The following is a 27237-nucleotide window of genomic DNA, read 5'->3' as shown; positions in this document are numbered from 1 at the left end:
ATCTTTAACTTCAAAAAGGATATTAACAAGAATCCAAGAACAGATATTATACTTAAAAGTGGAATATTAGAAACATTTAGAAATATGAGGAGCAAGGCAAGGATGCTACAATTCTACACTGTTCTGGAGGTCTTAGTCAATGTGGTAAGATGGAAAATAAGTTGCATAAATGCCAACAAGGAAAGCAATTTAGGAAAACCTGAGACAGTCAACTAAAAATCTGGGAACAGAGTTCAAAAATAGCAGGATAAGAGTTTTTCTCTACATCAATAATAATTAATATAATTAAATGTACAAGAGAGCTCATTCATAAAACAATAACAACTGTAATACACTAAGAATAAACTTAAGCAAGAAATACGTGAGATCTATAAGGAAAAGTGTAAAATCTTACTAAAGGACACACAAGAAGCCTTGAATAAAAGTAGAAACATATCATGTTCCGTGTGTGTGCGTGCTAGGTCACTTCAGTTGTGTCTGACTGCGGCCTCAGGGACTGTAGTCCACCAGGTTCCTCTGTCCATGAGATTCTCCAGGCAAGAATACCAGACTGGGTTTCCATGCCCTCCTCCCAGGGATCTTTCCAACCCAGGGATCAAATCTGTGTCTCCTGCACTGCAGGCAGATTCTTTACTGCTGAGCTACTGGGGAAGCCTGTCATGTTCCATAGGGTATGATAATTTCCCCCAAATGAATATAAAGTTTGAAAGTAAGACAGTATGAATTTCACCAAGACAAGAGATACAAAAAAGACCAAGAAATATTTGAACATAAAGAACAGTGAAGTTGGACCTGCCCTAAAAGGAGGTATGAAAACATACTATCAGTTAAAGTAACTATCAAAACAGCTCTGATCTTGGTGCAGGAACTGGCAAGTAGATCAAAAGAACAGAGAATCCAAAAAGAGATTAGTATGTATTTTGAGCTGGCACTTCAAGTCAGTGGGAAAAGGTGGGGATGTTTCATAAGTGGAGCTGGGACAACTGGAGATCCATTTTGATAAACATAAAATTACAGCCTTCTCTCATTATTTATATGGGGTTTCTTGGCCCTGGGTCAGGAAGATCTGCTGGAGAAGGGATAGGCTACCCACTCCAGTATTCTTGGGCTTCCCTTGTGGCTCAGCAGGTAAAGAATCTGCCTGCAATGTGGGAGACTTGGGTTCGATACCTGGATTGGGAAGATCCCCTGGAGAAGGGAAAGGCTATCCACTCCAGTATTTTCACCTGGAGAATTCCATGGACAGAGGAGCCTGGCTGGCTACAGTTCATGGGGTCTCAAAGAGTTGGACATGACTGGGCAACAAAACAGCAACAGCAGCTCATTATTTATAAAACACATATATTTTCCTGGTGTACTAAAGCTAAAAACATAAAAGTACAAAATTATAAAACTTCTAAAAGACAGTATAAGATAAACTTTTGCAATCTGGAGGGTAGTGAAGGCCTTCCTAAATAAGACATAGGATCTATTTAAAGAAGGGCTAAGAGATTTAGTTTCATAAAATTAAAAACTTTTGTATGTTGAAAAACACCATTAACAAGAAAAAATAAAAATTACAAACTGGGAGAAAATATTTGTAACATATAATGAAACATTATTACCTATAATATAGACATAGAAGAACCTTCTAAATCTATATCATAGAAGGTGTAGAACCGTCTATGCTATTGCTGTATAGTTGCTCAGTTGTGTCTGACTCTTTGGACTCCATGGACTGTAGCCTGCCAGACTCCTTTGTCCATGAGATTTCCCAGGCAAGAATACTGGAGTGAGTTGTCATCTCCTTCTCCAAAGAACCTCCTATAAGTCAACACAAAGAAGGCTAACAATCCAATAAAAAAATGGTTATACACTTATGAACAGGGCTCAATACTTTGTTCATGAGGTGGGCACTGTGACCTGCCTCCCCGATCCCTTTCGGCAGTGAAAGACTTACTCCTCTAGCTGTGGGGGTGCTGCCCTTCTTGGGGATTACCTGGGCTGAAGAAAACATTTGCCCAAGGTCATGTCTTTCCCTAGGAAGACAGCTCACATCCAATCACTGACCACTATGGAGGTATAAAGGCCAGCTCCCTTCTCCCCAGTTTATAATTGCTCTAGAGGTCTTTCCAGTCTCAAAGCTCACCATGAGGTTGACTAAGGCATTTGCTGGGACAGCCCAATGTCTCCTTCTGCCCAACGCTGCTTCGTTTTCCTTCATAGGAGCTGATGCCAAGACCTTTCTCTAAAAATGTCTGACATGCCAGTCTGTCTCAGAGTCTGCTTCTTGGAGAGCTAAACCCACAATTATTAGAACTAAAGGAAATAAACATTGTAATGAGAAAATCTGTTTTATTTTCCCCCATCTATCAGTTTAACACAACTTAAAGAGACTGAAAACATGCCCTGTGAGTGTGGGGGAATTATTGTTGGTTAAAGTGTAAACTGGTAGAACCTTTTTTAGTATTCAATGTAGAATTATCTTTAAACATTAAAAACAAGCATCTCCTTGACCCAGCAAAATCTCACTTCAGGAATTAACCCTTGTATGTGGTAGAAAAACAGGTCAGCAGATGGCACAGGGTACAGTCACACTACAGAATACAAGGTAGTGACTAAAAGCAATCATCAATTAAGAAAGAAAAGAAAAAATCATCAAGATACACATTTAAAAAGCAAAGTGCAGAACCCCATTTTTAAAGTGACTCGTTTATGAAAAAAGAAAACCTTAACATTCTATATGTGTAAGTAGCATATATATAGCAGCAGGCTGGGGAAGATGGCCAGCACATTTTGAGAGAGTGGGATGGAGAAGGGCGAATGTGGACTTTTACGTTTAATCTCCATAATTCTGTCTAGAAAGCCTATATTGTTGTATTAGTTGTATAATTTAAAAAAACAATTAAAAGAAAAAAGAGACAAGTTCAGGTACTTTGCCTCTTCTTTGCTATGTTTCGTGACTTTCTCCCCCTATTTGATTCTGAAGCTATGATCTGCATGAGTCTTGTGACCTAGACGAGGCAACATGGAAGGTTTGGAAGCTCATTCAGTAATTTACTTTCTGCCTTGTTTGAAGTGGTGCTTCCTTATATTATCTTTCCTTGTGACTCATATGTAAATAATCTGTCTGCCATGTGGGAAACCTGGGTTCAATCCCTACGTGGAGAAGATCCCCTGGAGAAGGGAATGGCTACCCACTCCAGTGTTCCTGCCTGGAGAATTCCATGGACAGAAGAACCTGGTGGGCTACAGTCCATACAGTCCCAAAGAGTTGAATACACTTTCTTTTCTTCTCCTTATGTTAATTAAGGAGCCTTAACATTCCTAAGGAGCAATCTTACAAAAGATGTGAAGGCTTGAAGTTCAAAGCTGAGGGCCACAAAAGTCAAGGGAAGGAATGACAACTAGCTGAGAGTTTGGGTTTCTGACAGAGAGGGTGGGACCACGACAGGGACCACTAGGAGCTCCTGACGCGAGTGGTCTGGTTGAAGTCCTACCTGACCGACGATCCCGCTGAGCTCCCCCTCCAACATCTTCACTTGGCACTCAAGTAACTCGATGTTGCTCAGGGAAGTCTGGTATTTATCCCTGTAGAGGTTTAAGCTCCTTTCGAGGGAGACGATTTTGTCCCCAGCCAAGGCGAGTTGCTCCTGGGCCAAATGGAGCTTATCCCCTGTGTTCTCATTATGATTTCCCAGTTCCTCCTCATAGAGAATCACCTGTTGGTATAGGAAAGAAACCACACTGAACCCATGGAAGCCTCTAATGACAACAGGATGTGGCTATAAGAGAGCATGCAGAGGAGTTTTTCATTTTAACTAGAAATGCGGATGCAAAGAATAGGCCCAGCACAGATCTAAAAGCTACAGTATGTAAAATCAGAATGGTAATGATTAGAAAAAATTTTTAAAAAGATTGTCCTGTTTGGATGGTAAGCTTCTTAAAGGCAGGGACCATTTCTGTTTCCCATTCTTCCCGGTATGTAGTTAATTCAATAAAGATATGTTAGTTGATTAACAGGAATGCATCTATAGCTCCAGTTTTAAAGGGCTTGAGATGGCAGTATTATTTCTTTACTAGGTATTCTCTAGAGGTCTAATTTAGAAAATGTGGAGTCCCTGGTGCACACAGGCCTGCTTCAGCAAAGTTCCCTACAGACAGTGGGGGAATAGGACCTGAAGTTCCTGGGGAATTTGCATCCTCCTTATTTAGGTTCTTTTTCTTCCTAATCAGTTAATTAGTCAACCAATTGAACAGATATTTATTGAATGCTCAAGAACAATGTCTTTGGTGCTTAGGGGTATTTATACTTACACAGCACAGGCTCCTCTCTCACAGCATTTACAAACTTCTATTGGGGGAGATACAATTTAAAATTAGCAAACAACTCTTGAGTGTGCTAAATTATATGACTTGCATTATATGTACTGAAGGAGTTAAGAGCAGGGGGGTCATCAAGGAAGGCTTTATTTGGGTTCAAATAGTTCAGAATTCAGATAGAACACATTCTATTGATTTAAGCTGATATATTTGCTGCCTGCCCATTTGCGAGTCGTCTTAGGAAAGGATCATTTACTTTGAGGTGTTTATTAGGGAAGAAAAAGAGAAAATGAATATTTTATATTCATATGTTTATAACAGAACCTGTCAGGAGGCCTGCCTATGCCTTCTTGACACTCACCATTCCTCCGTATGTTAACTCCCTTCCAACTGCAAGCATCTTTAGGTTTTTTTGCCTGAGGGATGCACTGGCCCCAGGAGCCCACTCAAGCCGAGAAGCAAGACAAGACAAGTGACAAGTACGGGGAGTTAACAATATCAGGTGCAACCCTCAACCAATGACTGGAACGATTGGCTGGGATCAATTTTCAGTGTGTCCTACATTTTCTACCGGAGTTCTCCAGAGGGATTGAACCCTGGTTTCCCACAGCAGTGATAATCTTTTTTTTTTTTTAATGAATTTTTATTGAAGTATAGTTGCTTTATAATGCTGAGTTAGTTTCTGCAGCACAGCAAAGTGAATCAGCTATATGTATACATATATCCCCTCTTTTTTAAGCTTTCCTTCTCATGTAGGTCACCACAGAGCACTGGGTAGAGTTCCCTGAGCTATCCAGTAGGTTCAGCAATGATCTTAATAGTAATTTTCTTTATGGGCTTCCTGCCCTTGTTTGACACACTTCCCTACTCTTTCACTGTGCTTCATGGGATCACCTCCCTCCTGAATTAACTAGTACTTACAGAGTCAGGCATGACTGAGTGACTAACACATACTTGTATCTATCTCCTTGTTTTAGGATCTGCTGTTGGGAAACCCAAACTTAGATAGAAGTTTGATATTTCTGTGAACAACGTATTGGGGGAACTTGGCAGAGTGCTGAAAGTAACTTTTTTTTAATTTTTGTTTTTTGAAAGTAACTTTTCCAGGACTTTCCCATATTGGGCTCTGTGTCAGTGACTGTTGCTTGCCAGATCCCACAACAATTCCTCCTCTCCTCCTTGGAACAGAACCTTGACTTTGTTTGGGACAAAAGTGTGCCTCACTAAAACACTGCATTTCTTTGCCTTCCTAAGAAATTGTTACAGCCATGTGACTAATTGTTGCCAGTGGTATATAAGTCAAAGTATTGTGTGGGGTTTCTGGAAAATGTCCTTTAAAAGGGAGGAGTGTGCCTTTCTCTCTCCACCCCATTTCCTACTCTCACCCTGATTATTTGGAACAAAGATGTAAAGGCTGGTGCTCCAGCAGCCATCTTAGGTGACCTGGAAAATGGAAGCTTTCAGCTGATGAGGGTGGAGCCGAAAGACAGGACACAGGTAGCAGTCCTAGACTACCTGCCTCTTATTTTATGTCATAGAAATTAACCATTTTATTTCTTTAGTTTTAAAAATAAAAAGTCTTTATTTTATTTTTGTTTTTGAAAGATCCTTCCACTAGATATACAAGTCTAGCTTGATACATTTTTTTGTATTTTCTGATTACTAAAGAAAGATCTGTTGATCCCCAGAGTTCTCTTTCTGTGCAACTCGATCTTCTCTGTTACTCTATCTTACGAAGACTAAGAACTTAGTCTTCTGGGATCCTTAGACAATTCCCTTCAAGTAAGGGAGTCTACCAGACTCTCCCAGATTCCCATTTTTGTGTCATGGACTAGAAACTCGAAACAATAAGCCAAGGACTCATCTCATTTGTTTCCCATTTCTCAAGACTACTGTCTTTCATTGTCTCGTGTCCAGTGTCTTTAAAAACAACAGTGTCTAACTATTTTATTTAAGACACTATTGCTTTGGGGTTTTCTGTTATATGAAGCCAAATAGAATCCCAACTATTAATAATTCAGAGTCACTTTATTCAGGCTGGACTCTTGTTTAAGTTAGGATGAACCAACCAGTTTTAATACAGCCTTGCATTAGCTTTATTAAACCATGGTGTATGCGCACAGGCTTTGTCCCAGATTATATTTTGTAGAATAACCATTCTTTGTTTCTTTCCCTCCCAATCCCTTACAGCAAATTCTCATTGGTCATAATATTTCCTTTAAAAAAAATTCCATGTTTCTTCAAGGCCTTTCATAAATTCCCTGGAGTTAGTCATTAAGTAATAGCACCATTCAAGACAGTCCTTGGAATTTTATCTCTAAAGGCAGAGGAGGAAAATGCCAGAGGAGGCTGCCTGTTCCATTACTTCAAACCCATGGTTTTACTACTGCTAGTGCTACCACTGCCCAGCTGATTTTAGTAAGGCTTTTGTCTTTGTAATTTACTTGGGATTCTATAAAGATGATATACTCTGGTTAAAAAAAAATATCACCCCAGGACATGAACAGAAATAAATATCCAGAATGTACTTAAGTCAAGTCTGCTTGATCTAAAACTCCAGTCTGCAAAAATGACTGACAAGGTACTCTCAGTGATTAACTCAGACTCAACATCTGGTTATCTTATCCACTGTGCAAGTGCCAGGAATTTATTTATGATTGAAATCTGATTTTTCTAAAAAAATGATTGATTTAGTGGACTTTATACCTCTTTCATAACCCTTAGAGACCTAGAGTCTTTTGCATTTAAATTGCCATGGTAGTAGAATGGAGATGATAAGCCTCCATGCACACCACACACATATATGTGCATGTGCACACATACACCCCACACACGTACACACATACCCACATGTGTTAACTGGGCCTCTCACCCAGTTATGCCATTCTGTTTAGTTCCCTCTGCTCAGTTTCAAGGAAATCAAGAGTTAAAGAGGGAAAGTTGATAAAATCTGCTCAAGATGTGAAGCTCTCCTCTACGTCCACTGCTCACTTTCTAGTAGTTTTGACCTGATTTCTGTAGATACACGGTCATATAGGACATTTCCATAGTTACTTTATCTATACCTCATCTTCTTTCATCTTGCAGTGATGGTGGAGAATAACCAGGTCGGAAGTCTGCTTCTCCAGGACTGACTGATACTGCAAGAGGGAACAGTAGGAAGTCTGCAACTCCTCGGTGCGAAACTCCAATTCTTGCTGAAGGGCCAGCAGCTTTTTCTTGAGTTGTTGGAGTTGCCTTAGATGACACTGCTTATTAGGCTCAAAATTCATGTGTGACTCCTCAAATGCTAACGCTGGCTTCTTATTCTGCAATTGAGAAAGGCTTTAGTTAGATTGTCACAAAGCAGGCATTCACTCTGATTTTTTTTTTTTCTTAACCATTCACATCCATCTATCCACCCTTTGTCTTTTCATCTCTAGAGCACTTATTAAATATTTCACTCTGTTCACAATAAAGCATTACTTTGTACTTTCACTTGTATGAAGAATTTAAAAGAAGGAAAAAACCATGGTTCCTTCCTACTATTTAGATCTACTATTCCTATTATGTAGGTCAGAAGAAAACACACACACGAAAGGGACCTAGAGAGCACTGTAAAGATACACTCGATAACATGCTTATGTTTTGTCTTCATGTGAAAAGAAAACACAATTGACCTGGAAGCGAATGGATTTCTGGTTATGGTTCTTGGACTAAACTTGATTATTAAAGATGCCCAAATAAAAGGACAAACTCTTGGGGAAATAGCTTTCTGGAATACCGGGAAACAGGAGGCAGAGATATTGCTAAGGCACATCTGAGCACTGACTCTGTCTCCTCTTGAAGGCAGGTATGAGCTTGCAGTTGCTGAGTGTGTGTGTGTCTGTATGTGTGTGTGTGTGTGTGAGAGAGAGAGACAGAGAGAGACAGAGAGAGAGAGAGATCTCTCCCTGCCAGTCCACAGTCAACCTGAAATGCTACTAGACCCCACTTAAATTTTAATTCATTCATTCCATAAGCATATGTTGAGCACCTACATTGTATCAGGTATTCTGCTCATAGGACACATCCCTGAGTCGTTTATTCTGGTACAACTGAGGTCTTCACATGGATGCTTCTATATTTTCTTGCCCAACATTCCCAGTTGAAACAGAAGCAGAACCCTATGGTCCTTCTCCTGCATGTCCTCCACCTGTCTTTTGTCTGTAGAAAAACTTCAGCCAAAGTGTAAGTTTAATCAGAGAAGTGAGAAAATGCAGAAGAAAAGGAAAGTAGTCCAACAAGACCAAACCATAATAGCTTAGTCATTAAACAAAGTCAAGGAACTTTAGCTCCAATATTCTGAGCCTGTCTGTGAGCTGTCTTGTAGATACTGAAACCCCCACCAGGTGGAAGAAATTAACTACCTGATGACCAGACTGTAGCTCCAATATTCTGAGCCTGTCTGTGAGCTGTCTTGTAGATACTGAAACCCCCACCAGGTGGAAGAAGTTAACTACCTGATGACCAGACTGTAGCCATGACATGCTGCTGCTGCTCCTGCTAAGTCACTCAGTCATGTCCGACTCCTCATGACCGCATGGACTGCAGCCTACCAGGCTCCTCCGCCCATAGGATTTTCCAGGCAAGGGTACTGGAGTGGGTTGCCATTGCCTTCTCCGGTAGCCATGACATAAGCTGCCACAGTTCTGAGAACTGGCCTCAAAGAAATGGGAACAAACCGACCCTGGAACTGAAGATCAACTATACTTAAAACAATCAAGATGACGCTTGATCAGACCACTGCATGACCAACTTCAAGACGATTGTCAGAGCTGATGGTGCTGTTTCTGTATGTAGCCCCTTTCCTCCATCTATATACCCCTGAAACTCCCCTTTAAAAGCTCTTGGCCACTGATTGTCAGTGGCGGGAGTCAGCCTTTGGACATGAGTCTGCCCATCCTCCTCCCCAGTTGCTGGCCTCTCACATATAGCAAACTTTTCTTTCACCAACCTTGCCTCTCAAGTATTGGTTTTAGAGTGGTGAGCAGCCAGGTCCCACTTTTGGTAACATGGTGACTTGTGCAGGAGAGGTGGATGAAGAAGATGGCTTGTAGGCATCCTTTAGTTCCTTCCTCGGTGTACTGTCTTCCTATTCATTGTTTAAAACCCTGTCCAAATACTACTTTCTTTCTTGTTTTCCCTGCAAAGCTGTATTTGCACCAATACCATAGACTTCTGGGCATGTCCTTAATGTGGCATTTCACATTCTGCCTTGCATTGTAATGATCTCTGTGCATCTTATCTTTTAATTAGACCATAAATTTCTGAAGGTCAGGGGTCATGTCTACTCGTACAGGGCCTAGATTAGAGATTCATACAGAGCCAGGTATTGATGGAAAGAAAGACATGAAAATTGGCTCCCCAAAATTTGAGCTTGTGGCCTTGGCCCAATTAACAGAGTACTTTCAAACTTTTCTAAAATTAAATTTTTTTTTTTTACAGTTTTATCAGTATCTTCTCTATATGTCATAAAATTCAGCTACTGTTAAGTATACAATTCAATGATTTGTAGCAAATTTACAGAGTTGTACAACCATTATTACAATCCAGTTTTAGAATATTTCTATCACCTCAAAAATTCCCTCATGCCCATTTGTCACTCCCATTCCTACCCCAGCTCCAGGCAACCACTAATCTGCTTTCTGTCTCTATGGATTTGCCCTTTTCAGACATTTCATATAAGTGGAATTGTATAATATGTCATTTTTTGTGTCTGGCTTCTTTCACTTAGCTTAATGTTTTTGAGGCTCATCCAGGCTGTAGCAAGAATCAGTATTCTGTTCATTTTTACTGCTGAACAGTGTGACTAAACCATATTTTGTTTATCTGTTCACCAGTTAATGGATATTTGGATTGTTTCAGGTTTTGGCTATTATGAATAATACTGCTATGAACATTAACAGCTGTCATGTGAATGTCATATTTTCACTTAATTAATCTGTTCAGCAAATATTATGGTACACCTCCTCTGTGCCAAGCACTCTACTAGTTAATGGGGATACAGAATTTTATAAAACAGAATTTCTGCCTTCATGAGGTCTGCATCTACTGGTGGGGGAGATGTGTGGAGGGAGAGAGACTCAGAGAGAGGGAATGAGAGAGAGAGAGAGAGAGGTAGCAAATTAAAGAAGTAAATAGTGTAGTTTATTAAGAGGAAAAAGTGCTTTGGAGGAGAATAAAGCAGAGGAGGGAGATGAGGAATGCCAAGATGGAATGCAGTTGTAATTTTGAATTAAGTGTTCTCATGGAGGACCACACTAAGAAGGTGACATCTCAGTTAAGATAGTCAAGGAAGAAGCCTGGTGGGAACGTACAACAGGAACACTCCAGACAGAAGCAATAGCAAGTGCTAAGACCTGGAGGTAGGAGGCGCCTAATGGTGTTTGAGGAGTGACTTTGTGCAGGTTGGAGCAGAGAAAGTAAGGGGAGAGCGGTACCAGATGAGGTGAGAAAGGAAAGGGAGAAGAGGTCTTTTAGGACCATGTAGGCCATCCTTAAATCCTTAACTTTTCCTTTTAGGGAGATGAAAGGCCATTGGCGGGTACTGAGCATAGGAGTGACGTGATCTCCTATAGATGTCACAAAAGACACACTGGCTGTTATATTGAAAACAAACTGTAGGGAGCCAAAGACAGAAGTGGGGAGACCAGCAAGGAGGCTGCTGCAAGAATCCAGGTGAGAAGGGACAGCAGCATGGACCAAGGTAAACGCTGGGAGAAGTGGCTGGATTTTAGATGCATGTTTGAAAGTAGACTCCATAGGATTTGCTTCTGCATTAGACGTGGAATGAGGGGAGATAATGGTCATCCAAGGCAGAACAATTCCATGGTTTTGGTCTGAGTAACTGGAGAGATGGAGTTTTATTTATTTTTATTTTATTTTTGGCTGTGTCATATGGCATGTGGGATCTTAGTTCCCTGACCAGGGACCGAACTGGTGCACCCTGCACTGGAAGCACAGATCTTAACCGCTGAACCACCAAAGAAGTCTTGGAGAGATGGAGATTTAAAGAGATTACTTCAGTAAGAGTTGGCACCCAAAAGGAAAAAATCTTCTCTAATGAGAGTAGGTAGGGGCAGCACAGATAAGGTCAGGGAGGCTCAACCCAGTTCAGAACCAGAAAGACAACAGCTGATGTGTCAGTTCAATCTGAAAGAGAAGACAGAAAATGGACCACAATGGTCAGTAGGCAAAAGAATTTCCAGACAAAGACAAGCTGAACCCTTGACCTGAACATTTGGTGTATGTGGCCAGAGGGAAGTGGATGAGACTTCTTTCCTAGGCCAAAGTTGAATTTTTTATTTACTCTGCTACAATTGCCAACATTTACAATAAATGTTTTAAATTAAGTGTTTTCATTCTTTTCAAGATAAGAATGGTGCTACTCTTACAACTCATCTGTGAATGAGGTTCAGAGGGAAGGGGCTTGGGAGTGATGTGTGTGTGTGTGTGTGTGCGCGCGCGCTCATGCTTGCATGTTTGCATGAACACAAACATGCATGGGGGAGGTTCTCAAGAGCCCAAGTCCTCAGTCTATATAGGTGAAACTGTGGAGTGGGGAACTACTTGGAGAAAGACATGATCATGGATAAATACACTTAATGTGGGTAGAACTAAAGCAAAGGCGTGAACCCCTGGGGTATGGTTATTGCAGAAGGGTTTATTTTAGTAAAGCACCTACCTATAACCTATTTTGCTCCAGTTCTGTTTTTCTTAGGTCTGTTGAAGGTGGCTTGATCTCTAAAAATTAAGAGGCTGGAGTTCTGGTCCTTCTAGTACTTGTGTGCAATTGTTGATTTGGACCTGCCACTCTACTGCCGGATGTGTATGCCCCAGCTGAAAACTGACCAGTCTCCTCATTATATATTCTTTCTCTACCTCCCCTTATCTCCATGTCCCCATTTTCTTTTCATTACCCAAAAGAATAAAAGAAATGCTCTTCTTTTTATTATTTTTTTAATTTTTTACATTTTTCTTAGCTTTATTAATAATGGATTACATTAATGGTTGAGTCACAACTACAGTTTTAAAATAAGTAAAGTTGGCTATGATATATATGATACATTTATTATTTTAAAATGCCTTTGGATTTTGTTTGCTAAATCTCATTTATTTTTAATTGATAATCATAAATGATATTAGAGCTTATTTTAAATTATTTTTTATAATAAGCTTCATTTTATTTACTTTTTGTTTTTTTAAAATTTATATTTATTTATTTTAATTTGAGGTTAATTATTTTACAATATTGTATTGGTTTTGCCATACATCAACATCAATCTGCCACGGGTGTACACGTGTTCCCCATCCTGAACCCTCCTCCCTCCTTCCTCCCCGTACCATCCCTCTGGGTCATCCCAGTGCACCAGCCCCAAGCATCCTGTATCCTGCATCAAACCTAGACTGGTGATTTGTTTCTTATATGATATTATACAGGTTTCAATGCCATTCTCCCAAATCATCCCACCCTCTCCCTCTCCCACAGAGTCCAAAAGACTGTTCTATACATCTGTGTCTCTTTTGCTGTCTCGCATACAGAGTTATTGTTACCATCTTTCTAAATTCCATATATATGCGTTAGTACACTGTATTGGTGTTTTTCTTTCTGGCTTACTTCACTCTGTATAATCGGCTCCAGTTTCATCCACCTCATTAGAACTGATTCAAATGTATCTTTTTAACAGCCGAGTAATATTCCATTGTGTATATGTACCACAGCTTTCTTATCCATTCATCTGCTGATGGACATCTAGGTTGCTTCCATGTCCTGGCTACTATAAACAGTGCTGTGATGAACACTGGGGTACACGTGTCTCTTTCAATTCTGGTTTCCTTGGTGTGTATGCCCAGCAGTGGGATTGCTGGGTCATAAGGGAGTTCTATTTGCAGTTTTTTAAGGGATCTCCACACTGTTCTCCAAAGTGGCTGCACTAGTTTGCATTCCCACCAACAGTGTAAGAGGGTTCCCTTTTCTTCACACCCTCTCCAGCATTTATTGCTTGTAGACTTTTGGATTGCAGCCATTCTGACTGGCGTGAAATGGTACCTCATTGTGGTTTTGATTTGCATTTCTCTGATAATGAGTGATGTTGAGCCATCTTTTCATGTGTTTGTTAGCCATCTGTATGTCCTCTTTGGAGAAATATCTATTTAGTTCTTTGGCCCATTTTTTGATTGGGTCGTTTATTTTTCTAGAATTCCAAACTCTTTCCTTAGGGCTTCCCCTCCAAGCATATCATCTATACTTTGGTGTGTTCATAATCGTTTTTTGACTTTAAAGCCTCCTGTGGGTAAAAAGTGACTCTTCCTAGTGTAAACTTAGCAACCTGGCAGTGATATTGGTGAATTGTTAATATCCCTTCATCAGAGGTCATGTTCAATCTTCTGGGTTTAATTTTGGTTTGAGGTAATATGATAGATGGACCAGATGATGAGAGTTCACTAAAGTTTTTCAGTATAGGGCAAAGGTAGCACCTGACCTAACTTGTCTGGCAATAAAGATCCAAGAACTGCTCATACCTGCAGAGAAACTAGAGTTTTCTTGGATGAGGATTTTAAACATTTGCACACTGTAGATACCTATGGGTTTAAAGGAATCAAATTTCAAAGACTTGGAGAAATGCCTAGACTTATTTGAGACTTATTAAATTTCTACTCATTTATCCTTAAGTGTTCAAAAGATTATTTTTCTTAATTCTAAATGAATAGAAAATGACATGCTATGGATTAAGCCTGAATTTCACTTATATTTGTACCAAGAAGCCATGTCATAAAGGCATAATGCATTTCCTGCTGCTTCTTTGTCTTCCTTTTTAAAAAAAGTTTCTTTTAAGTGAAGGCAGATATTTTATTAGATTCTGCTTTGACCTTTAAACCGAAATCTGGAGAAAATGAGCAAGTTGGAAGTAATCTTATGGAAATAAGACTAGTTCTTAAAATGACCATTCAGAATTAGACATGATACTGGAGGCCATCTGGTCTACCAATGTTTCTCAGATTGATTTCTGTCCAGGATTCAGCTGTCTTAAAAGATAGAGGACTTGGCCACCTGTAGGAACCTGTTCTCATATTTAGACTACTTTTCAGCCCTCCTTGTGGTCAAAGAGATTATAGCTATTGCTCCCTCCTTGCCTATGTGGCCACTTGATCACAGAAGGAAATTAATTGGCCTGGCATGATTTCACCTTTTGAAAAGTCATGTTGGTTTCCACCCAATACTTGGTGGTTTTCAAGTTGATGCTAATTGATTGATGTTAAGTTCTATATTTTCCCTGATATTGAAGTTAAGCTGACAGGTCTATAATTACCGAGATTGTCCTTTTTCCCTTTTTAAAAAGATGAGCACTTCATTTACCCTTTTTCAGTCTGCAGGGTCTTTCTTTATTCTCTTGAGTTCTCAAAATAATCGCTAGCAGCTATGTAATAACACCTGCCAATTCCTTAAGTACTCTTCGAAGTATATCATCAGGCCCTGCTGCTTTGCCTAAAGCCAGCTTTTCAAAATACTTTTTAACCATTTTATTCTCTCTTTTAGTTTCTGTCTCAGGTTGGCACTGCTCTGAAAACTGAATCCTTGATGATTCTTCTTCATTTAAGAGAAAAAGCCCCATCTTTTCCCAGTTGGTAGAACTTTTTTCCGTATCTTTGAGGTGGGATGTGAGATATTTCCCCTGTAAGCCTGATTTAGTCTTATATCACTAGAGAGGTTTGTCCCGGGGTTGGGACTAGAGTGAGGTAAGTGAAGGGCACAGCTTAAGGAGGCATTCAAACTTAGGACTGAGCAAATACAGGATTGGCACCTAAAGAACGAGTGCCCTTGGACTTGCCTGGTGATCCAGTGGTTAAGAATCCACCTGTCAATGCAGGGGACACGTGTTTGATCCCTGGTCTGGGAAGATTTCACATGCCTCAGGGCAAGTGAGCCCCGTGTACTACAACTGTTGAGCCCACGAGCCCTAGAGCCGAGGCTCTGAACCAAGAGAAGACACCACAGTGAGAAGCCTGAACACCTCGAGAATAGTAGCCCTCACTCGCCGGCACTAGAGGAAGCCCATGGGCAGCAACAAAGAACCAGTGCAGCCAAAAATAAATAAATAAAAGTTAAAAAAATAATGAGAGCCCCCGACATTTTGCACCCCAGGCATCTGACTTGCTTTACCTCAGGCCCAGCTCTCTCTGTTCCTGGGACTTGGGGCACAATGTATTCTTGATTTACAAGGTCACCTTGCCTGTCCCTCTTCTACACACACAACATCTGATGTCATATTTTAATTTTTCTCATAACTGTGTTCTAAATGTCTTGCTTATTTCTCCAGCTCCTTGTCAGATATTAGTCAAAATTTCAGAAAGCCTTGGGTTCCTCCTTTGTTCCCATATTATATTTCCTTGTGGCAGGCAGGTCTTGCAGGGGTTTTCTGAGTGGATGAGTGTAAGTCTACATCTAATTGTGTATTTGTATGCGTAGTCTGCAATTTAAATTTGGTGCTAAGTGCTGGGGAAAAAAAAGAGCCTGTTTTAAAGCTTGTTTCAAGCTGTTAGACCTTCTTTTGGGCAATTAGAATAATAAAATGTGACTTAATACCTTTCTCCCTCCAAGTTGCCAGGTACATTTATAAGCCACATGACTTTCCCTGACTAGGGGAATAAACTTGTAACAGTAATGGTGAAAATATCCTAAAATGTTAATATTTAGAAAAAAAATTACAGTAATATCCTTCCTGGGATCCATTTAGGGAAACCAATGAATTTTTCTGTATTTGTGACTTACTGCAGAAAGGCCAGTACTGCGTGCTAAGTTGCTTCAGTCATGTACAACTCTGTGCGACCCTATTGACTATAGCCCACCAGGCTCCCCTGTCCGTGGGATTTTCCAAGCAAGAATACTGGAGTGGGTTGCCATGCCCTTCTCCAAAGGACAGTAGTTCTCAGTAAGAAAAGGTAGAATTGAAAAAAAAAGAATTGCTTTGCTTCTAAAATTTTTAGGGCATCACAGAAGAACAATTTGTGGTTTCTATAGGGAAGTGGTAAGTCCTGGGAGAGCTCTTAACAGAGTTCTAATTAACTCTAATTCTAACTCTCCCAATTAGGAGAGGCCAGATCCTTGACTGCACCTAGGAGGCTAACTTGGAGGCCTGGCAACAGATCTGTGAAACCAGTACCTGCCTCATGTTTGCCAATAACTCAAGTCCCCAAGTAGAAATGACGACTGCAAGTTAGGAAGTCTTGGAAACCCAAAGTGTTTAGAAAACTCTGGGAAAACATCTCCCAGCTGGCTCCCCAGCTTGTGTGCATAAACTTAGAGACTGGTTTAAAGAGCTTAGAGCTGGAGTTTCCAAAAAGAGAAAACCTCAGGATGAAGTGAAGTTGCCTCAGCTGATGAGTTGCCTAGGAGGGTAGTTCAAAATCAGAGTCTCAAGAAAGATGATCCTCCTGCTTGCACAGGCTCAGGATAAGTGCTACTGAGTATCGTGGCTTGGGCACCTCTGGAAGCAAGTCCTAAGACAAGGAACCAGGCATCGAGTAAGTGGCTTGTGTGGAAGGTAATTTTAGGAAACTCAGGTACGGGAGTGGGGAAATGAACAAGGCAGGGAAGGAAATTGTGAAAGGAGGCCAACCTAGTTGCCACTGTGGGCACCTGGTACTGGGCCCCATTGAGGAACTCCAGGAGAGAGCAAAGAACGTGCCTGGAGTTCTTTCCAGTGAGACAGAGTAAGGGAGATGGGTTGCTAATCAGCCCTCTCCCCATCAGTCATTGGTTTAGGGCTGCTTCTAGGGGCATTAATTCTTCTGCACTTCAGCTTATCCTACGACTGGGCTCCTGTATCCAGAAGTAAAGCTTATAGGCAGAGAGCTGCAGGTGTGGCACTAAACAGCTCCTGCTGCACTGACAGGAAGTGACACCTCAGAGCAGGTGGAATGGCTGCTATTTTTATGGATGATGTAGAAGTTTGTCCAAAATCCATTAAGAGACTTCCCTGGCAGTCCAAAGGGTAAGACTCCGCACTCCCAAGGCAGGGGGTACAGGTTTAATCTCTGGTTGGGAAACGAAGATTCCACGTGCCGCAAGACTCGGCCAAAAAATAAATAAATAAAGTAAAATCCATTAAGATGCTATTCTCTTTACATAACTACATAATTATGATCTGGCTTTTTTTTTTTAAGGGCAATGGACCTCAGGTGCTGCTAATTCAGTGTGAAAGACCAGGTAAAGAAAAGAGCTCAGATGTAAATGACCTTGGAGATAAGATAGCTAGACTGAAAAGTCCTCAGGGCAGGGATGGCATTTGTGTGTGTGTGTGTGTGTGTGTGTGTGTGTGTGTGTGTGTTTAGTTCTCTCATTGTTTGCTCAGTAAGCGCTCTTGAATGACCAGTGGGAAAACTTTCTATTATTTCTCCTACCCAAGGAGGCAGAAGTGGAAAGAGAGGGAGCAGAGGTGGGAAGTGGATGGTGAATCCCTTACGTGGCTGCTGTTCATCATGGCCTCCTCCACACAGAGCTGATTCTCCTGCAAGGTCTTCCCCTGTCTCTTGCAGACATTGTGTAGATTCTTGATGTCAGCTTGCAGGCTCAAGAGCTTGCTGTTCAGACTGCTTACATCTCTGTCTCTCTCCCCGACCTCGGCAGTCAGAAAAACAAAAGCATCAATTATGAACTATCAAGAAAATGCTTACTTTCGTTCACTGGTTGACAGAGACTTTAAATTTGCTGGAAATTTGTCCATCAACCCTTCACTGTTATTACTCATCCTGTGTAACGTTTACACAGTATCCATTTGCGAGGTGTCTGAGTGCTCTGCATTATTCAGACAATTACTTATTTATATTAATTAATCTTCACCCACTGCTGTGGGTGCATCATAGCCGTTTCCCTTGCTTTTAAGAGAAAGTCCGTGCCTAGAACAATTCCAGGCACCTGGTGAACTGACTATAATATTAATGGCTCTGCCACTGATGAGATGATGTCAAATGGACTTGTCAAGGCTCTAGTGAATCAGTGCTGGAGTTGATGTGGCTTCTGAAAAGTCTCTTCACTTTCCCTTCTACCCACTAAATTCTTAGTCTTCCCTTACCTACAAACCTGGGTTTCTTTGGTGGCTTTGATAGTAAAGAATCTGTCTGCAATACAGGAGACTGGGGTTCGATCCCTGGATCAGGAAGATCTCCTGGAGAAGGAAATGGCAACCCACTCCAGTATTCTTGCCTGGACAATTCCACGGACAAAGGAGCCTGGCAGACTACAGTCATGGAGTTGCAAAGAGTTGGACACGACTGAGCGACTCACACTTTACACTTTTTACACCTATAAACCTTGTGCTTTTCTTTGGAGACATATACCAATGGGAATGAAAGTAAAATCCCTGGACTGATTGCATAAGATCCCTGTCTTTGATTGTAAGTGAAGAAGATTTGTTAATTACTGCTAGGTCAGATGGAAATTAGTGATCAAGATCAAAATAGAGAATGTGGGGAATAGTAGCTTGGGTTGGGGTTGGGGCATACAGCCGTGGGAAGGGGGTGGGGACTCTGTCATATAGGATGCCACCTTCCACTCCCAGTGTTGTGAGTGACAATGGTGTGAAAAGAAATTAGCAAGCAGCCCTCTGTGAACCTGTCCAGTGCTTTAGTCCTATCACTGTGCAAACTTTTTGTGATACTCCTGAGGACAGGCACCACTACCGCTGAGTTTTATATGTTGGAACTGAGGCTGGTGCTTTTATAGTAGGTGCCTGCTTGTGTAAATTACTCAGAGCAAGCTCTTAGGTGAGCATTCATGGCATCTGTAAAAGAAAACAATCCCAAGAGAAATCAGCCAGTAGGTGGGGGAAGCAGGACAGGGAAGAGAAAGAAACTAAGGAAGAGCACAGTTTCAGACGAAGTTTTGTGGGAATGGCTTCAGCCTAATTCCACAGGGAACTCCAGAGTCTAAAGTACACCTTAGAGCCTGTCCTGACTAGATGCAATGAAAGCTGGGCCGTCAGCCTCAGCATCAGCCAGTCAATGGTTAAGGGCTGCCTCATGGAGTGTAAGCTCTCAAGGACTTCTAGCTTTCTGCTCTTGTGAGTAGAGTGACCCCAAATGCCCAAGGGCAATTCTTCTAAGAGAGTTGTAGCTGCAAAAGCACACAGAAGCCATGAATGCCCAGAAATGGCAAAGTGGTCCAAGTGAGAGTGTCCAAAGTCCCATAGGTGGTCAGCAGAGGAGAGTTCAGCTCTCCTGACCCTGTAGCCAGTGCTCTACCACCACGTCCCACTGATTGCGCTGACTTCTTAAATACATGAGCTTTATAAGGCATACTCCCAGGGGGAGCTGGAGACCTGATATGGACATCATAAATCAAGCCTTGCTGGACAGGTCAGTTTAAGAGACCTCTGCACAAGGCTGGGGGTGGGGTGGGAGGGGGCAGAAATAACCACAAGAATCGGACACCTCAATGTCAGAGTATTCGGAATTCAGAAGGTTTCCCAGAAGTGCTGCTGTCTCAGCTGATTTATTCCATCATTTCCATTTAGTACCTGGACATTTTTTTTTTTTTTACCACTTTACAGTTTAATTAGGTTAACGGCGTGGCTCTGTCATTAAAAGGATTTCATTATCTCAAAACTCTCCTTCTTCCTCTCCAGCTCCTGTCCCTTGTTCCCCACTTTTAGAAAAATAACAGTGGATGTCAACTGCCCCAAGCATGTAATTACCATTAAGACAATTACCAGGGACTCTCTTAAGAGAATATGTGTAGAGCAGCTAAAAAAAAAAAAAGGTGTACAGACACAGTTCTCTAACTAGAAAACAAAAGCCTTGATCTGACAAGGAGCAGCAGTTTGATTCCAGTGCTTTTAAAAGCCCTTTTCTCATGGCTGCCTTACTGGGACTAGAGTATGGAGACTCACTGGGGAGTTGTGGGGGAGCCTAGGGATTCCCTATTGCTACAGGACTCTCTCTTTGGCATCTATGAGCAGATTAGGTGACAATACAATGCTTGTTCTATGAAAGTGCCATGTGCCCTGTACTCTTGCCTGGATGCTGAATATATGCATCCTAAGGTGAGGACAATGTCACAGATTGTTGTGTATGAAGCTGGGCACACCAAGGACTCACTAACAAAGTACCAGTGATATACAACGTGAGCTTCTCCATGTTAAAAGCTCAATACCCTCTCGGGCCAATTAAAACCCACCCCACTCCTTCTAGTTTGAGAAGAAGGCCGGCTAGCCCAATTCTGTTGCACCACCAGGGCTTCAGAACTGGATCTTTAATGTAGATGATCTCATCTAATTTGGACATTAGCACTGACTCAGAGTCTCTGAGGCAATTTCTTTGTTCATAAAACAAGAAGTTTGGAATAAATAATCCCTTCTTTGAGGATGCCCTAAACCAGCTGAATAACAAAGGTATTTTGCTGAATGTTAAATGACATTTGCTTTGGAAATCAGAACCTAACCATTCACCCCTAAAGGCCAAATTACACAAGGGTTTTGACTCACCAGAATAAGAGTGAAAACGCTGGGAGAGCACTAAGGTGATTTCCATGAACCATGTATTATTTTTTACTGTAGGTAGTACTGTAGGGGCTGTGCTCACCTCAGAACTCCACAAAGGCCAGTGTTTCTGAGGTTCCAGTAAACTTAATTTCTTGCTAATATCATGCACAGAGGTCACTGTACACTATTTCTAATCCTATCTACTTTATGAACGCTAAATTCCAGGCAGATGCCTTTTGAGTATCAATATGTGGTAGAAATTGATTTAATCTGACATTTCATCAATCAGAGCTCTGTAACCAGTACTGGGACACAAGATGAACTGAGAGTCTAATGCTGACCCTCAGGCACCATCTGATCCTGCTCTAAATATGAAGTCATGAACAATCCGAAATTACAAGCCTCCACGGCTAGATGGGTTTCACATATATAAACCACGTACTTAGATACAGGCAAACCTCGAAGATATTGTGGGCATTGTTCCAGACCACTGAGATAAACCAAATATCACAGTAAATCAAGTCACACAAATTTTTTGGTTTCTCAGTGCATATAGAAGTTATGTTTATCACTCATTATCAGAGAAATGCAAATCAAAACCACAATGAGGTACCACTTCACACCAGTCAGAATGGCTGCGATCCAAAAATCTGCAAGCAATAAATGCTGGAGAGGGTGTGGAGAAAAGGGAACCCTCCTACACTGTTGGTGGGAATGCAAACTAGTACAGCCACTATGGAGAACAGTGTGGAGATTCCTTAAAAAATTGCAAATAGAACTACCTTATGACCCAGCAATCCCACTGCTGGGTATACACACTGAGGAAACCAGAATTGAAAGAGACACATGTACCCCAATGTTCATCGCAGCACTGTTTATAATAGCCAGGACATGGAAACAACCTAGATGTCCATCAGCAGATGAATGGATAAGAAAGCTTTGGTACATGTACACAATGGAGTATTACTCAGCCGTTAAAAAGAATTCATTTGAATCAGTTCTGATGAGATGGATGAAACTGGAGCCGATTATACAGAGTGAAGTAAGCCAGAAAGAAAAACACCAATACAGTACACTAACACATATATATGGAATTTAGAAAGATGGCAAAGACGACCCTGTATGCAAGACAGGAAAAAAGACACAGCGGTGTATAACGGACTTTTGGACTCAGAGAGAGAGGGAGAGGGTGGGATGATTTGGGAGAATGGCATTCTATCATGTATACTATCATGTAAGAATTGAATCGCCAGTCTATGTCTGATGCAGGATACAGCATGCTTGGGGCTGGTGCATGGGGATGACCCACAGAGATGTTATGGGGAGAGAGGTGGGAGGGGGTTTCATGTTTGGGAACATATGTAAGAATTAAAGATTTTAAAATTAAAAAAAAAAAAAAAAAGAAGTTATGTTTACAATAGTCTGTAGTCTATTAAGTTTGCAAAAACATTGTATTTAAAAAAGTATATCAGTTCAGTTCAGTTCAGTTCAGTTGCTCAGTCATGTCTGACTCCTTGTGACCCCATGAATGACAGCATGCCAGGCCTCCCTGTCCATCACCATCTCCCGGAGTTCACTCAAACTCACATCCATTGAGTCGGTGATGCCATCCAGCCATCTCATCCTCTGTCGTCCCCTTCTCCTCCTGCCCCCAATCCCTCCCAGCATCAGGGTCTGTTCCAATGAGTCAACTCTTTGCATGAGGTGGCCAAAGTATTGGAGTTTCAGCTTCAGCATCAGTCCTTCCAATGAACACCCAGGACTGATCTCCTTTAGGATAGACTGGATGGATCTCCTCGCAGTCCAGGGGACTCTCAAGAGTCTTCTTCAACACCACAGTTCAAAAGCATCAATTCTTCAGTGCTCAGCTTTCTTCAAAGTCCAACTCTCACATCCACACCTGACCACTGGAAAAACCATAGCCTTGACTAGATGGACCTTTGTTGGCAAAGCAATATCTCTGCTTTTCAATATACTATCTAGGTTGGTCATAACTTTCCTTCCAAGGAGTAAGCGTCTTTTAATTTCATGGCTGCAATACCTTAATTTAAAAATAATTTATTGCTAAAAAATGGTAACCATCATCTGAACCTTTAGCGAATTGCAATCTTTTTGCAAAAGTAATAAAGATCACTGATCACAGATCACCATAACAAATATAACAATGAGCAGTTTGAAATATTGCCCAAAATGCCAAAATGGGACACAGGGACACAAAGTGAGCAAATGCTATTGAAAAAAAGTGGCATTGATAGACTTGCTTGGTATAGGGTTGCCACAAATCTTCAATCTGTAAAAAATATAATATCTACAGAGTGCAATCAAGTGAAGCTCAATAAAATGAAGTCTGCCTGTACCCAGTTTTGCTTATAAGGGGTTGGAACCTGGTCACTTTGTTTGAAGGCCTGTGATAGCAGCAGCAGCTACCAATCACAGGCAAAGTGGTGAGTGCTGATGCTGCAGTTGCTACTATACTCATGATAGTTATTAGAAAATAGGTTACTTACTGAAGCAAATTTTCTGTATTGATTAAGTGAGTCTTTTTTCTAAGAGCATGCCTTCTTGAACTATATTTCAAAAGATGAGAAGAAATTTTGTTCTAGGCTTCAAAAGTATTGACAGGACTTGCCTGGTGGTCCAATGGTTAAGAATGTGCCTGCCAATGCAGGGGACACAAGTTTGACCCCTGGTCTGGGAAGATTCCTATGCCCTGGGGCAACTTAAGCCCATGTACCTCAACTACTGAGCCCACATGCAGCAACTACTGAAGCCTGAGTGCCCCAGTGCTTGTGCTCTGAAATAAGAGAAGCCACCACAATGAGAAACTTGTGCCCCACAACTAGAGAGTAGCCCCGACTCCGCTTGCTGCAAGTAGATAAAAGCCTGTGCAGCAACAAAGACTAGGCACAACCAAAAAATAGAAATAAATAAAAGATTTTTTAAAAAGTATTGACAGAGAGTCTTAATGCTTCTTCTCCGGGGGAGCTGATGTTAAACTGAAGCTTGTGATTCAGTAGCACACTCAGGCCCCAGGAGCATTACAAAGATTCAAGATGGCAGCATTTCCCAGGATTTGGAACTTGAACAATAAAGCTTGGGTGGCAGTTTCCAGAGTAATTCTGGAGTCCACCAACAATACCATAAAGTTATTATCTGGGAAATTATTTTTGTGAGGATAAAGAAAGGTCTTCAATAAACAATGGAAAACCACCCTTAGCCCTCACTACCATTCAAAACATATCAGTTTATAGTCAGAGTTATGTTTTTAAAAGCATGAAATCTTAAACGTTAACATCGATACAGGAATTTTTATAGTTTACTTCTACAGTAAAAGAGTTTAAAGTTATCTACAGTAATTCCAAACATTGCTATTGATGTTACTAACTTGATTCCTGAGTTTACTTTTCCATCTGTAAAAACATTACAGTTTTTGTTTACTTATGATGGGAATTAATGGGCACTTACCCAAGGTTTAGCCTGTGAGTAAAAATTTTGGAGCCAATTACGTGCATATAGTGAAGACTGAGTATATTTTATTGTGTCTTAAATTCTTTAAAAACTGGGACCCTGTATAAGTATATGGCTTAGGATACACACGGCCTATGTCAGAGATCCACCACCTATGGAATATAGGCCAATTCTCATTGGCACATAATTTCCTCCAACATACCCTTGGATAAATTATTTCCCTAGAGAGTAAGCTCCACAAGAATAGGAATCTTTGTTTGTTTTGTTCATTGCTTCATCCCCAGGCCCTAGAGCAATGCCTGGCACAGCGAAGTGCCCCAAAGATATCAGGTGAATGAAGAAACGCCCTTCTAGAAAACCCATATCAGACCTTTTTCTTCCTGCAGAACTTTCCGTGAATCCTGAAGGGTTTCCACTAGTAACCTAGCAGGAAAGGAGTTGAAACACCTCTTTTGGAAACCACTTACCTCTTGGTAGGAGGTCTGTTAGAAAGCATAAGTCATGCGGGACAGCCCTACACTAACAAAAACATCCCCCTTAAGTCCTTTCTGGAACAAGTCAGGGAAAACGTAAACACAGTTTGACTGAAATATTAAACTCAGCAGAGCACTCTGTTTCCATATCAGTCCAGATAAAGAGAAAATGTTGGCAATAATATTTAATAAGTGCTTAAGTCCCAAGCACTGGCTTTTTTTACATGTGGTATCTTACTTAATCCTCACAGTGAACCTTGGAAATAAGTGCTCATTATTCATATTTTCTAGGTAAGGCAAAGGAAGCTCAGAGAGGTTAAGTAAAATGCCCAATATCACACTGCTATTAGAGATGGACCCAGACTCACCTAGCTCAAGTCTGGGCTCTTATATGTTATGTATGCTCTGCTGCCCACCTCTGTCTGAGATTTGAGGATGCTTATTATAGAAATTTTGAATCATGAAATTTGAAAAGATGTCCCTTGTAACAAAAGTTCAATCAACTCTATTCCTTTATACAGAGGAGTAAGAAGACTTACCTCATCTTTCATTTCCTTAGTACCTCTCAATTCTCCTTTAAGCTTTAGCATTTTCTGAGCTTTGTTATAAACCTGAAAAAGTCCAAGAATTTAAGATGGAAAAAGCATAAATTAGTCTGGCCCTTTAAAGATTTTCCCACCTGGATATGTGCTCTCAGCAGGGAGTCTGGAAAAATTTCTGAACTGTTGGTAATACCTACTTGCCTACCCATCTGTTTGTGTTTTCAAAAGTGTGTTAAAGCCTTTGTTAGGAAGACAGGACTGTGGTTTTACATCTTTCCCCCAAAATCACCAGTTGGTAGGCTAGATAGTTTCTGAACTCATCCTTCTTGGAAAGTAAAAGGTCTGAAATGATTTTACTTTCTAGGTTTCTAAATATTCTATGGCTCAAATATAGTTAATATTAGGTGCTAATTATGAACCAGTTGGGATGTGCACATCAACTTCATTCTCATAATAACCCTGGAAGTGGACACTATTTCTGTCTCTACTTTACAGAGGAGGAAATTGAAGCCCAGAGAGGCTAAGTGACTTACCCAAGGTCAGACAGGCTCTCTTACTATTCCATGGGGATCTTCCCTTCCGTTAATTTCTACTTATTAATTTGGAAATATCTGATGATGTGATTTTTTTTTGCAGCATCAAGTTACTGTTATACTGGTGGTTGTAAAGCTAGGAAACTTGGAAAGTGCTGAGAATTATCCAAATAAAAAGCCTCAAGGAAAACCACAGTTATTTACACATATGTGTGTGTAAGTATAGGATGATGCATGTGAGGTCATAATGCACTGCACTTATTAAAATAATCTAATTCATTATGTTTTAAACTCTAAGACTAGAGGAAGTTTCCATCAGGCGCTTACCTGCAGAATAGTTCCAAGAATGAGAAGCTATCAAAACACTCATTCTTTGTAATGAACCACATACCCCACCCCTAATATAAGCCAAGAGGAAGAAAGAATGTTGGTGAGAATTCGGAATGTTTTATGGGGTTGTGTTCTGATGCGCTGCATTGTTCACCCTCTTGCGGCTTCATGCAGAGAGATGCATCATGGGAATGGTGATGTCAAGCTGGCTTACCCAGTAGGGAGGGCCTAGGTGATTCCGCAGTAACAAATAATCCACAAATCTCAGTGATTTAAAACCATGAAGGTTTATTTTTCACTTGTGCTACATGTCCTTTATGAGTCAGCTGGGGCTCTGCTCTTTATTGTCCTCAGCTAGTAGAACCTCTATCATCTAGCATGCTGCCTGTTGCCATGGCAGCAGAAAGGGAATTAGGTGAATCACACACAGGTTCTTAAAGTGGAAGTGACACACTTCACTTCTGCTCACATTTCATTGGCCAAAATAAGTCCTATGGCTATGCCCACTTTCTTCCCTTACCCCCAAGAGGAAATATTGGTGAATGTTACAAATCACTTCAATGCAAGATATCTTAGTTGACTGGGCTGCTGTAACAAAACATCACAGACTGCATATCTTATAAAGAACAGAAGAACTTTTTTTCTCACAGTTCTGGAGGTTGAGAAGTTCATGATCAAAGGTGCTAGGAGATTAGGTGAGGACCCACTTCAGAGATGGCTGTTTCTTTTTTTTTGCTGTAAATTCGCATGGCAGAAGGGACAAAGGAGACTCCTGGGGTCTCTTTTATAAGGGCACTAATCCCATTCATGACAGCTCCATCTTCATGATGTAATCACCTCCCAAAGGCTCCCACCTCCTAATACTATCACCTTGATGGTTAGGATTTCAACACATGAGTTTTGAAGGGACATAAACATTTATTCGACAGTGTTAGACAGCCAAGAAGATTAAAAATAGCATGGCCTAAAAGAACACTGAACGGGTCTCTATGACAGGAAGCTGCTAAACCTGGTTCAGCACCTAAGTCAAGGAGCAGCCCATGGAAAAGCACTCATCTCTCCAAGCCTTCATTCTCCCTCTCTAAACTGA

The 27237-nt window shown here is 41.0% G+C and overlaps 1 protein-coding gene across 1 annotated transcript in view; it reads right to left on the bottom strand.

The window, feature by feature from the left end:
* PMFBP1 (polyamine modulated factor 1 binding protein 1) overlaps positions 1 to 27237 on the bottom strand; it is a 160696-nt gene that overhangs the window by 22054 nt on the left and 111405 nt on the right. Inside the window, exons 4-8 of the mRNA XM_068993037.1 lie at positions 25282 to 25353; positions 24267 to 24278; positions 17787 to 17978; positions 7368 to 7610; positions 3480 to 3701 (exon numbers count right to left, since the gene is read on the bottom strand). Of these exons, the coding sequence (XP_068849138.1) occupies positions 3480 to 3701; positions 7368 to 7610; positions 17787 to 17978; positions 24267 to 24278; positions 25282 to 25353 (741 nt within the window). The remainder of the gene's footprint in view (positions 1 to 3479; positions 3702 to 7367; positions 7611 to 17786; positions 17979 to 24266; positions 24279 to 25281; positions 25354 to 27237) is intronic.

The sequence above is a fragment of the Capricornis sumatraensis genome, chromosome 20 (genome assembly GCF_032405125.1).
Source record: "Capricornis sumatraensis isolate serow.1 chromosome 20, serow.2, whole genome shotgun sequence".
NCBI lineage: Eukaryota > Metazoa > Chordata > Mammalia > Artiodactyla > Bovidae > Capricornis > Capricornis sumatraensis.
This window is presented reverse-complemented; position numbering and strand designations above follow the sequence as displayed.